The sequence below is a fragment of the Erpetoichthys calabaricus genome, chromosome 8 (assembly GCF_900747795.2).
Source record: "Erpetoichthys calabaricus chromosome 8, fErpCal1.3, whole genome shotgun sequence".
NCBI classification, from domain to species: Eukaryota; Metazoa; Chordata; class Cladistia; order Polypteriformes; family Polypteridae; genus Erpetoichthys; species Erpetoichthys calabaricus.
Genome location: NC_041401.2, coordinates 151,245,095 through 151,258,092, shown reverse-complemented (window position 1 = coordinate 151,258,092; position 12,998 = coordinate 151,245,095). Strand labels below are relative to the sequence as shown.

The 12,998-nt window shown below is 39.6% G+C and overlaps 1 protein-coding gene across 1 annotated transcript in view; it reads left to right on the top strand.

Annotated features, from left to right (window-relative positions):
- The window catches only part of LOC127528897 (uncharacterized), a 55,971-nt gene extending 43,491 nt beyond the window's left edge, over nt 1–12,480 (top strand). The window contains exons 14-15 of the mRNA XM_051930524.1: nt 10,331–11,741; nt 11,847–12,480. Coding sequence (XP_051786484.1) covers nt 10,331–10,378 — 48 coding nt within the window. The 3' untranslated portion in view covers nt 10,379–11,741; nt 11,847–12,480. The remainder of the gene's footprint in view (nt 1–10,330; nt 11,742–11,846) is intronic.
- Nucleotides 12,481–12,998: the final 518 nt, after the last annotated feature.

The following is a 12,998-nucleotide window of genomic DNA, read 5'->3' as shown; positions in this document are numbered from 1 at the left end:
TTTATTCTAGTAAAAATAAGTGAATAGGTAAATTAATAAATGAATAAAGATAAATGGAGTAAAAGAGGGGAGAGAACCTGCTTCCTAAATTTTAATGCTTATTCTAAAATGTTATTGATTAGATCCTGATAGGTTTTGAAAATGTTTTGCACAGATCCTCTAAGTGCGAATTTGATTTTTTCCAGTTTCAAATAGTATATAACATCAGTTACCCATTAACTTAGAATAGGTGAGTTAGGAATCTTCCAATTGAGCAAGAAAAGTATATGTGCCTTTCAAATAGTATATAACATCAGTTACCCATTAACATAGAATAGGTGAGTTAGGAATCTTCCAATTGAGCAAGAAAAGTATATGTGCCAGTAGTGTAGTAAAAGCAATTACAGTTTGTTTGTCCTTCTCCACTTTAAGACCATCTGGAAGTACACCAAACACAGCTGTTAATGGATTAGGAGGGATAGTGACACCAAAGCTGTCTGAAAGGCATTTAAAGATTTTGGTCCAAAATGATGTTAATTTGGTGCACACCCAAAACATGTGGCCCAGTGAGGCCGGAACTTGATTGCAGCGTTCGCAGGTTGGATCTTGCCCTGGACAATTTTAAACGAGAGAGATGTGCTCAATGTATAATTTTGAGTTGAATAATTCTATGCCATGTGCATATGGAGGTCGAGTGAATTCTGTGCATTGCTACTTTTCACTCCTTTCCTGAGATGTTGAGTGAGAAATCCTTTTCCCATTGTTCTCTTGGATCTTTCAAAGGGAGGGACTGTAAAATAGTTTTATATATTACGGAAATGCTGTCTGAGTCCTTGAGACTGAGCAATATTTTTTCCGGTGTAGACGTAGGTGGGAGGTGAGGAAAATTGGGAAGGTTCTGTTTAACAAAGTTTTGAATTTAAAGGTAGTGAAAGAAATGTGTTGCTGGAAAGTTAAATTTGGAGTGTAATTGTTCGTAGGATGCAAAGACATCGTCTACGTACAGTACTCTAAGTGATTTAATCAGGAATGTTTTCCAGACATTATAAACTGCATATGTTTGAGAGGGTGGAAAAAGGTGGTTCTCGTGCAGAGGTGCCACAGACACAAGCTTCTCTAACTTAAAACTAGGGGGCTCCACCCCCTGCTCGCTTCGCTCGCCAACCCCTGGTGTTGGGAAATGACAAAGAGCGTGATGTATGAATGAGATATAGAATAGTGTGAAGGTGTAGATGATGCATATAGAAAGCAAACAATAAAGTGTGTGGCAAAGTGTAAAGGTTTATTGGAAAATTTCTTTGTAAACGCTGTTTAAGTGTAAAAGGTAATTCCAGGTCAGAACTTGTAAGGTCAATGAAGATGGTCATTGTCGTGATCAGAGTCAACTTTGTCAGAGCTTAGAAAGAGTTGTGTCTCTCCAGGAAGTAATGCAATGACTTGGGTATTTATGTTTTACACATTAATATTTTTTGGACATAATATAGTGCGTTGTGTTAAAAGGGGCATTTGGTCTAATGAGATTGCTGTTCCAAATATCTCTGTAACTAAGTCGTCGCAGATAAAGGCTTGAGGAATTGTAATAATATCTGGGTGAAGTCTATCTGTATTGGTGAGTGTACCATCTCCCAGTTGTAATAACCAATTGTTATGATCTGGATCTGGACATCGCATGTTTTGTACTAACTGTATCTTTTGAAAGCAATGCCAATTGTCTGCGTATTTTAAGGTGCACTGAATAATAGCTGAGCGCATGGCATGTGGAACAATAGCTAAGCACTGTCTAAAATCTCCTCCTAATAAAAGTACCTTTCATCGAAAGGGAATATTATTATTCATCAACGTTTGTAGAAGTTTATGAATGGTGTTGAGTAAGTGACTGGATGCCATTGTACATTCATCAATAATTAACAGTTTTGCAAGACAGATGCCACGTGCAGTGCTACTGTTCATGTTCATAGTGGATACCGATTTGTAGGATGTAATGCAGTTCATAAAGTTTTTACTTTCAGGTACATCGTTAGTTAGAAGCTTCTGTAGATATTCAGGATATGAATGTAAAGGGGGCAGTCTAATTTGACCCTTTTGACAACAACGTGTAAATGTATTACTTGTATTGCCAGTTGTTTCTTCAGGGAAGTTAAGTGAATGACAATGATTGCAAATGACATTCATTAATCCGAATGAATTTTCCTGAATAGTGGACTCATTATTGAACGCGTTGTCAGCTAACTGGCGCAAGCGTTTAGCAGGTGTCTGTCGTTGATGTCCGTGACCTGTATGTTTTGCTTGTGCCGTTTGAGAGGTGCGTCGTTGTATGTCCAGTATTTGGGACGTGTTGTTTTGGAGCTGTAATCGATTTGCCTGTGCTATGTGAGAAGCCCGTTGTAGTTTACGGCGTGCATTGTTTGTATTGAGCCTTGCCCGTTTTTGTATGTAGGTCAGTTGAGCTTTCTCTTTTTGGAGCCTTGCCTGCTTGTTTTCCGGCATTCCAGATGTGCGGTGTAGACGTCTGCATTTATTTATTTTGTCCCTTCGCTGTCGTTTCTGTATGTCTGAGACGGGAGGTGTTTCGTTTTGAACCCGTGCCTGTATCGATGCAGCACTGTGAGACGCGTGCTGCATGCGTCTACGTTCATTTTGTACCCGTGATCGTGAATTCATGACTTGTTTGTTCTTCAGCGTTAGATATATGGATAAGTAATAAGGAGGATCGCACTCACTGTTAATATGGAGCCTTTTCTGCGGTTGAACGGTTAATAGTGCCTCATTGTAATGAGATCCACCTATGCTGCATAGTGTGAATTGTGTTTGGTCCCGTTTTCCGAGCCGTATCGTTTTGTACCCGTGATCGTGAATTCATGACTTGTTTGTTCTTCAGCGTGAGAAATATGGATAAGTAATAAGGAGGATCGCACTCACTGTTAATATGGAGCCTTTTCTGCGGTTGAACGGTTAATAGTGCCACATTGTAATGAGATCCACCTATGCTGCATAGTGTGAACGTGTTGAGATGACGTATGTTTAATACGGACCGTTCATTTATGGGGCTTTGTGTGTCATTTGTTATTTATGTTAGTGTGGTCGTGGGTCTGAATCGTCGTTTTTGTGTACGTTTCGTGTGCTATGTCCGTAGTATGTCCCATTTTGTGTCCAATGGGCTTTGTGTGGTGCTTGCGTCTTCTTTTTTTTTGTGTGTTAGGGGCTTGTTGAATCCTCCTCTTTGTGTGTGTCCCGTTTCGTGTGCAGTGGGTTTTGTGCACAGCGCCGGCGTCTGACTCCTTTTTTCTGTGGTCTGACTCCTTTTTTCTGTGCGTGGTGCCTCATTTCTTATTTTACGTTGCATTCCATCCGGTTCCCGTTGCTTGCGGGGGGGGGGGGATTTTTGGGGCGCCTGCGCAGTACGTCTTTTGCGTCCACGGCCCATTGCCGGATGTCCCTGCGTCCATCCGGTTTATCATTCTCAGTTAGTAATGTGGATACTTCCTACATTGATTCCACATTCTGATTGAGTGAAGCACAATTGTGTTGTTGGTATATTGGCAATAACTTGTATTTATTTTGGTGCAAAGCAAGGAATATAAAGAAGTACTGCAGGATTTTATTTCTATTGCGGACCAAGCCTATGTATCTATTTGTGTCCATGCCCATGATTTTATACAGTGCATCCAGAAAGTATTCACAGCGCATCACTTTTTCCACATTTTGTTATATTACAGCCTTTTTCCAAAATGGATTAAATTCATTTTTTCCCTCAGAATTCTACACACAACACCCTATAATGACAACATGAAAAAAGTTTACTTGAGATTTTTGCAAATTTATTAAAAATAAAAAAAATTGAGAAAGCACATGTACATAAGTATTCACAGCCTTTGCCATGAAGCTCAAAATTAGGCTCAGGTGTATCCTGTTTCCCCTGATCATCCTTGAGATGTTTCTGCAGCTTAATTGGAGTCCACCTGTGGTAAATTCAGTTGGTTGGACATGATTTGGAAAAGCACACACCTGTCTATATAAGTCCCACAGTTGACAGATCATGTCAGAGCACAAACCAAGCATGAAGTCAAAGGAATTGTCTGTAGACCTCCGAGACAGGATTGTCTCGAGGCACAAATCTGGGGAAGGTTACAGAAAAATTTTTGCTGCTTTGAAGGTCCCAATCAGCACAGTGGCCTCCATCATCCGTAAGTGGAAGAAGTTCGAAACCACCAGGACTCTTCCTAGAGCTGGCCGGCCATCTAAACTGAGCAATCAGGGGAGAAGGGCCTTAGTCAGGGAGGTGACCAAGAACTCGATGGTCACTCTATCAGAGCTCCGGAGGTCCTCTGTGGAGAGAGGAGAACCTTCCAGAAGGACAACCATCTCTGCAGCAATCCACCAATCAGGCCTGTATGGTAGAGTGGCCAGACGGAAGCCACTCCTTAGTAAAAGGCACATGGCAGCCCGCCTGGAGTTTGCCAAAAGGCACCTGAAGGATTCTCAGACCATGAGAAGGAAAATTCTCTGGTCTAATGATACAAAGATTGAACTCTTTGGTGTGACTGCTAGGCATCACGTTTGGAGGAAACCTGGCACCATCCCTACAGTGAAGCATGGTGGTGGCAGCATCATGCTGTGGGGATGTTTTTCAGCGGCAGGAACTGGGAGACTAGTCAGGATAAAGGGGAAGATGACTGCAGCAATGTACAGAGACATCCTGGATGAAAACCTGCTCCAGAGCGCTCTTGACCTCAGACTGGGGCGACAGTTCATCTTTCTGCAGGACAACGACCCTAAGCACACAGCCAAGATATCAAAGGAGTGGCTTCAGGACAACTCTGTGAATGTCCTTGAGTGGCCCAGCCAGAGCCCAGACTTGAATCCGATTGAACATCTCTGGAGAGATCTTAAAATGGCTGAGCACCGATGCTTCCCATCCAACCTGATGGAGCTTGAGAGGTGCTGCAAAGAGGAATGGGCGAACCTGGCCAAGGATAGGTGTGCCAAGCTTGTGGCATCATATTCAAAAAGACTTGAGGCTGTAATTGCTGCCAAAGGTGCATCGACAAAGTATTGAGCAAAGGCTGTGAATACTTATGTACATGTGATTTCTTAGTTTTTTTATTTTTAATAAATTTGCAAAAACCTCAAGTAAACCTTTTTCACATTGTCATTATGGGGTGTTGTGTGTAGAATTCTGAGGAAAAAAATGAATTTAATCCATTTTGGAATAAGGCTGAAACATAACAAAATGTGGAAAAAGTGATGCGCTGTGAATACTTTCCGGATGTACTGTAGTTTGTATGTTTGCTGCTCAGTAATAAAATTGAAAGTTAGGTAGAGCCGTGCCACTTTCCGCCTTAGGTCTTTGTAGGGTCGCCCTTTGGATACGTGGATGTTTTGAATTCCAAATTATCTAGTGATATACAGTTAGGTCCATAAATACTTGGACAGAGACAACTTTTTTCTAATTTTGGTTCTATACATTACCACAATGAATTTTAAATGAAACAACTCAGATGCAGTTGAAGTGCAGACTTTCAGCTTTAATTCAGTGGGGTGAACAAAACGATTGCATAAAAATGTGAGGCAACTAAAGCATTTTTTTTTTAACACAATCCCTTCATTTCAGGGGCTCAAAAGTAATTGGACAAATTAAATAACTGGAAATAAAATGTTCATTTCTAATACTTGGTTGAAAACCCTTTGCCGGCAATGACAGCCTGAAGTCTCGAACTCATGGACATCACCAGATGCTGGGTTTCCTCCATTTTAATGCTCTGCCAGGCCTTTACTGCAGCGGCTTTCAGTTGCTGTTTGTTTGTGGGCCTTTCTGTCTGAAGTTTAGTCTTCAACAAGTGAAATGCATGCTCAGTTGGGTTAAGATCAGATGACTGACTTGGCCATTCAAGAATTTTCCACTTCTTTGCTTTAGTAAACTCCTGGGTTGCTTTGGCTGTATGTTTTGGGTCATTGTCCATCTGTATCATGAAACGCCGCCCAATCAATTTGACTGCATTTAGCAGGATCTGAGCAGACAGTATGTCTCTGAACACCTCAGAATTCATTCGGCTGCTTCTATGCTGTGTCACATCATCAATAAACACTAGTGTCCCAGTGCCACTGGCAGCCATGCACGCCCAAGCCATCACACTGCCTCCACCGTGTTTTACAGATGATGTGGTATGCTTTGGATAATGAGCTGTTCCACGCCTTCTCCATATTTTTTTCTTGCCATCATTCTGGTAGAGGTTGATCTTGGTTTCATCTGTTCAAAGAATTTTTTTTCCAGAACTGTGCTGGCTTTTTTAGATGTTCTTTAGTAAAGTCCAATCTAGCCTTTCTATTCTTGAGGTTTATGAGTGGCTTGCACCTTGCAGTGCACCCTCTGTATTTACTTTCATGCAGTCTTCTCTTTATGGTAGACTTGGATATCGATACACCTACCCCCTGGAGAGTGTTGTTCACTTGGTTGGCTGTTGTGAAGGGGTTTCTCTTCACCATGGAAATGATTCTGCGGTCATCCACCACTGTTGTCTTCCGTGGACGTCCAGGTCTTTTTGCGTTGCTGCGTTCACCAGTGCATGCTTTCTTTCTCAGGATGTACCAATCTGTAGATTTTACCACTCGTAATATTGTAGCAATTTCTCGGATGGGTTTTTTCTGTTTTCGCAGCTTAAGGATGGCTTCTTTCACCTGCATGAAGAGCTCCTTTGACCGCATGTTGTCTGTTCACAGGAAAATCTTTTCACATGCAAGCACCACACCTCCAGGCCTTTTATCTGCTTAATTGATAATGACATAACGACGGACTTGCCCACACCTGCCCATAAAATAGCCTTTGAGTCAATTGTCCAATTACTTTTGAGCTCCTGAAATGAAGGGATTGTGTTAAAAAAATGCTTTAGTTGCCTCACATTTTTATGCAATCGTTTTGTTCACCCCACTGAATTAAAGCTGAAAGTCTGCACTTCAACTGCATCTGAGTTGTTTCATTTAAAATTCATTGTGGTAATGTACAAAACCAAAATTAGAAAAAAGTTGTCTCTGTCCAAATATTTATGGACCTAACTGTATATTGGAATGTTTTGAAATAAAAAGAGAAGCTTAGGAAGGATATTCATCTTAACAGTATTAATTCTTCCAGCTAAAGTGAGATTAGGTTGACCATCTGTGCAAGTCTTGCTTAATTTTTTCCATACAGACAGCAAAATTTTGTTGATAAAGAGCTTTATGTTTACTTGTGATGTTTACCCCTAGGTATTTAAAGTGATCTTGATGATAAATGGGAAGGTGTCCAATCTAATATTGTATGCTTGAGAATTCACTGGGACAAACACACTTTTATTAAAATTGATTCTGAGACCAGAAATCTTTTGAAATTCTGTTAGTGTTGTTAGGACTGCAGGCACAGTATTTTGTGGATCTGATACATACAGTACCATATCATCTGCATATAGAGAAACTTTCTGTTCCAGTCCTTCTCTGATAATCCATTTTATCTCAATAGCATATTGACAATGAATTGCCAGTGGCTCGATGGTGATTGCAAGAAGCAGTGGTGACAAGGGGCATCCTTGCCTGGTACTATGCTCTAGTTTAATGTAGTCTGAATTAATGTTGTTAATAAAAACTGAAGCTTCTGGATTTTTATACAGTAGTTTGATCCATATACAAATGTTCAGGCCAAACCCAAATTTCTCCAATGTAGTGAAAAGGTAGTTCCATTCAACCATGTCAAATCCTTTTTTTTCATACAACACTAATAATATCTCCGGGGTATTTGACTTTGTGGGTCAATATATTACATTAAACAGGCGTCGAAGATTGGAAACTTAAGTGTCTGCCTTTAATAAATCCAGTTTGGTCTTGTGATATTACAGCAGGCAGCACTTTCTCCATCCTTCTAGCTAGGACTTTGGAGAGTGTCTTAATATCATTATTCAGAAGTGAAATGGGTCTGTACAATGCACCTTTTAATAAGTGCTTATTTTGTTTAGGAAATATGGTAATTAATGCTTGGATAAAAGTTTGAGGTAGAATTTTATATTCTCAAGCTTCTTTAAATGTTGCTAATAGAAGGGGAGTGAGCTGAATCTATATATATAAAATTCTTTTCGCATTTGAAATGGAAATTACGTATGACCACGCGATATGGAAATTATGTATGAAACAGAAATTACGTATGACCACACGATATGGAAATTACGTATGACCACAGAACATATTATAATACAGGAACTAATCACTTCGTTTGTGGATGCCATTTTTATATCATCTTTACAAATTGTTATTATTTGTGTGAGAGTTATTTTATTGATATTGAAAAGAAGTAAACACAAACACACCGATCTATCCCATAGAAGTGCACCCTGCGTCATCCTCTCCCAGCCCTCCTCTCTGGACTACAGCGCTGAGCCGCCAGGCGCGTTCTGACAGAGAAGTTTTATTTATTCGTCCACATGACTGTCGCGGAAACTGCCACATTGTAACTTTTTTTTAGTTGGCAGTACTTGATAGTAGAAGAGATGAGGAAAACAGCTTTGCGTCTTTCTACTTTTTAACTGCGGCGAACTGTAAACAATGTGCGTGAGAACAAAGTGAACGCTGGGAGGCGCGGAATGTCGGGCTGCTCCGCGGGGTCAAGAGCTTCTCAGTTTCGGGCAGCGTCCTCTCTTCTCGCACTGTTTGTGACACTTCAAGTGCCCCGTCGGCTCCTGGGAGAGTGGAAATCTTTGTGAATGAGTGTAATCGGCGCCATCGAAGCAGGACTCTGTTTGTAAATTACCCTGCACTACTACTTACTGTCCCTTAAGGGGAGTTCAGGTCACTAAAACCCCGCAACATTCAAGGTTCCTTTTGTGATGAATTATTTTAAGAAGTAAATCACAGGCATGTAGTGCAAGGTTGTCAGGCAGAAATTTGGACAATCACATAGAAAATGTAATTTCTATACCACTGCGGTCATGTAGCGCCTTTCACAAGGGATCTACTACCAAGAGATAATCCAAATACATTTTAGCTGCTGTTAGTACTACTTACCTGTTGTGTTATAGCGCCTTTAAAATGTAGTTTACCCTAAACCACTCCAGTAGTGCTCAATATATCTTTACTTCTTAATGTTTTACTGTTTAATAACTTTTAGACTACATTTTATTTTTTTCCCTTGCACTCAGTGAGCGAAGCCACTGGGTAATCAACTAGTTTCTTATAAAAATTCAGTAGGGTAGACATCAGGGCCTGCTTCTTTCTCACCCTGCAGTGAGTTTATAGCATCTAGTAATTCTGATAGTGTCAGAGGTTTATCCAGTTCCTCTGCACTAAGAGTATCTATTTGTGGTATTTGTAATGCGTCCAAAAATGCATTAGATTGTGTCTTGTCTTGACTTTGATCTCAGTAGAATATAAGCACTTATAGTAGTCTCTAAATGTGTACATTATATTTTTATGGTCAATGATTTTGTCTCCAATTGTGTTGGTGATTGCTGGGATTGCATTGCAAACTTCTTGCTTGTGGATTTGTTGAGCTAAAATCTTATTAGCTTTCTCTCCATGTTCATAATAATGATGTCTTGATTTAAGTATCAGTTGTTCAGTTTCTTTACTTGTTAAGAGGTTGAGCTCTGAATGCAGAGTCTGCCTTTTCCTATGAAGCACCTCACTTGGACACCTGGCATGTTCTTGATCTATTCTAGTAATTTTGTTGATTAGCTCTGATACCTTCCTGGTTTCCAGTTTATTTCTGTGGGAAGCAAGACATCTTGAGACATCAATTTCTACAATTATTTCTGTAATGTGCATCGTTGAATCTAGATGACCAGACTTGATCTCTCAAAAGTAGGCCAAACCTGGGCTATAAGTGTTTGGCATGAATTTTTGTGCAGGTTCTCTCACTAACATGAGTAACTATCCATCCATCCATCCATTTTCCAACCCGCTGAATCCGAACACAGGGTCACGGGGGTCTGCCGGAGCCAATCCCAGCCAACACAGGGCATAAGGCAGGAACCAATCCTGGGCAGGGTGCCAACCCACCGCAGGACACACATAAACACACCCACACACCAAGCACACACTAGGGCCAATTTAGAATCTCCAATCCACCTAACCAGCAGTCTTTGGACTGTGGGAGGAAACCGGAGCGCCCGGAGGAAACCCACGCAGACACGGGGAGAACATGCAAACTCCACACAGGGAGGGTCCGGGAAGCGAACCCGGGTCCCCAGGTCTCCCAACTGCGAGGCAGCAGCGCTACCCACTGCGCCACCGTGCCGCCCACATGAGTAACTACTTTGACTTAAATCAAAACACAACTTCTCATTTATTTGTCTACGTTTAATGTGAGATCCTGAGATTTATCTTTTCCTTGCAGAAATCACAATGTGAACATCTTACGAAGACAGAAAGGAATTCAACCTGACCCGAGTCTACCAACAATGCCTCTGCAAATATAAACCCCTGAGTCACCAGCTACCCAGAGCTGATTTGTTTAAAACAGCCTTAGCAAAGCACATCTTAAACATGTTTCCAAAACAGATAAATAATTCTTTTGAGTCATTTGGCTAGACCAACAGGCAGTGTTAGTGTCTAGTTTAGGGCTGCAAGAATTTTAGCATACAGGTATTTGGTAAATATAGTTGCTTTTCAGAATAATGTATCTTTAAACCAAGCTTACAAACATTCATTTACTGTTGAATGTTCTTCATGGATTCTTGAAACTGTTGGCTTGATACAGACATCTTTATAAAATCATAGTTGAAATTTCAACATGGTAGTAATAAGCATTCAAATCAAATAATCAAGCTTTTAAATTGTGCTCTTAGAAGTATTCACCTTGTCCTGTGCTCCTGCAGGCATCACCACATTTAACTAGCTTTGCTGCTGCATTACAAGTAGAAAAATTGCTGGTGATTTGAGTTTCACAAATAGTGCAGTGCATGTGGATTGTATTCATGTCATAAATTTTAAATTGACCGTTCATTCTCAATTTTATTCATCTCACGGGAGTACACATACCATATCAGAAAGATTTAATCTGACAAGGCACAAAAATGGTTGATCAGATCTACCCTACTAATTTGGGAGATTCCAGTAAGCCAGTCAGCAAAGTACCTGACTCTCTTAAGTAGTTAATCCCATCCAACTGATCTGCCTAAATTCTACAAGTTCAAGAAGCGTGAAGCTCAACTTTAAACTTGGTGATTATGTCAAAAGTAACACTGAACCCCACAGAATCAGAACAATCAAGTATATGATGCGTCTCATTTGAGTTTAAAAAAAATAATAATAGTTGCATAACATTATCAATCAGGTTTACCTTTTACTGTGATTATTTATATTGTATACAAGTTGTCACCTTTTGAGAATTTTCTGATGAATAAACCAGCTCAGCTCAATTGTATAAAATTATTGAAAGCTTGCAGCCCCAGACTAACTATGACACACATCACCAAAGTCTTTGATAAGAACTGAAGCAGTCTGTTGAGGATCCTCATGATACTGAGGGCCTTTCTCAATCACCAAATGACTCTTTAATCTTAAATCCCCTTATAAAAACTGAAGTCTTTCCAAATTGGGATGAACAGGTTTAATTAATATGCTGTATTTCAGCAGTATATTGTACAGTAGATAAAGAAGTGTGCAGGCTTAATGGATTTCATAAAGAACATTTTGGTAGCAAAAGAATGAACTCTGAGCATTTGCACTGCTGGCATTGGAACAACATCTTGGTTGCATATGCATCAAAGTTTCAGAAATCTGGATTCCACATTCTTCAAGAATTGGTATTTATTTCTAGGCTTTTATTTTGCTTAGAGTTTAATAATAATAAATGTTTTACTTGTTTGCTACAATGTTTTCTTCAACTTCCTCTTACTGTTTTCATTTAGGAATTTTGATGATTTGGGTCAAACAGCTTAAATGGATGCTTGAGTCCAATTAAGAAAACAGCTCAGTGGCAGAAAACAGGGAGTGTGCTAATGGTTAGACATCACTGGAGAGATCCGAATGTCCGAGTGCCTTTGTACAAAGAAAGTGAGCCAGCGGAGCCATCCATCAGCTTTAAGTGACGGCGTAGGGTGGATGAGGAGGTTTTGTAGCTATTGAATTGTTGGGTGAAAAGTGACTGTAGTGTGAAAAAGTGAGGATTGGTCCCGTTGCACTTCATGATCACTCTTAGCAGTGTTCATATTGCAAATGGTGAAGTTCACACATTTGTAAAGCATGCAGCACATCATTTTGTACATTACATGAACTATTTATATTCTGCATTAGACTTAACTTTTACAATAAGACCAGGAAATTGTAAATGAGATCATTGTAAAGCCCCACACCTTTTGTTTAAGAAGGAATGATTTGTTTGTGCTCTTTTTAATGTTCTTTGCTTTCTCTCTGTAGTGAATATTTGTAATTTTTTGTTGCTTCTCATTTTGTCTCACATTGTTAAAATACATATGTATATATAGCTCTACTAAGAATATTTATTTTGCCTATTTAGAATTACTTTTTGTAAACCTGCATCCAATAAATAGAATCAAACTTTTTCTTCCACTCTGCTGTTATTGTGACGTGTGGGTTTGAGAAGAAAGATAATATTTAGAATCTTAGCCTTATTTTGCTGTGTGGAGCAACTTAAGAAAACACTTGCTGAGAAGCAGATACATCAACTTTTAAACATCTGCAGAATAACATTAGGACAAAATTCAAAAGGTTCTGCAGCACTACAAGATAACCCATTTTATTCTCTAATTCTACTCTTTGGAGAAACATTTGTGTAACATTTATCACAAATAGGTTTTCATTTATACTCCGAAATTATGGTTAAAGAGTGACTTTTGTTTGGTTATGTTTATTTGTCTCATCTTAATGTCTGATTGCTTGAAGGAATTATCCATCCAAAATTATCATTTTTGCATCTGTTAGCTGAGAAAAAACCTTTAACCTCATGTTTTTGTATAGCACAGCAATAACAAGATAACGATGTGCTTGAATGGTGACACAGCTTGAACAACAGCAACCAATATCAAGACATCCATGAAAAC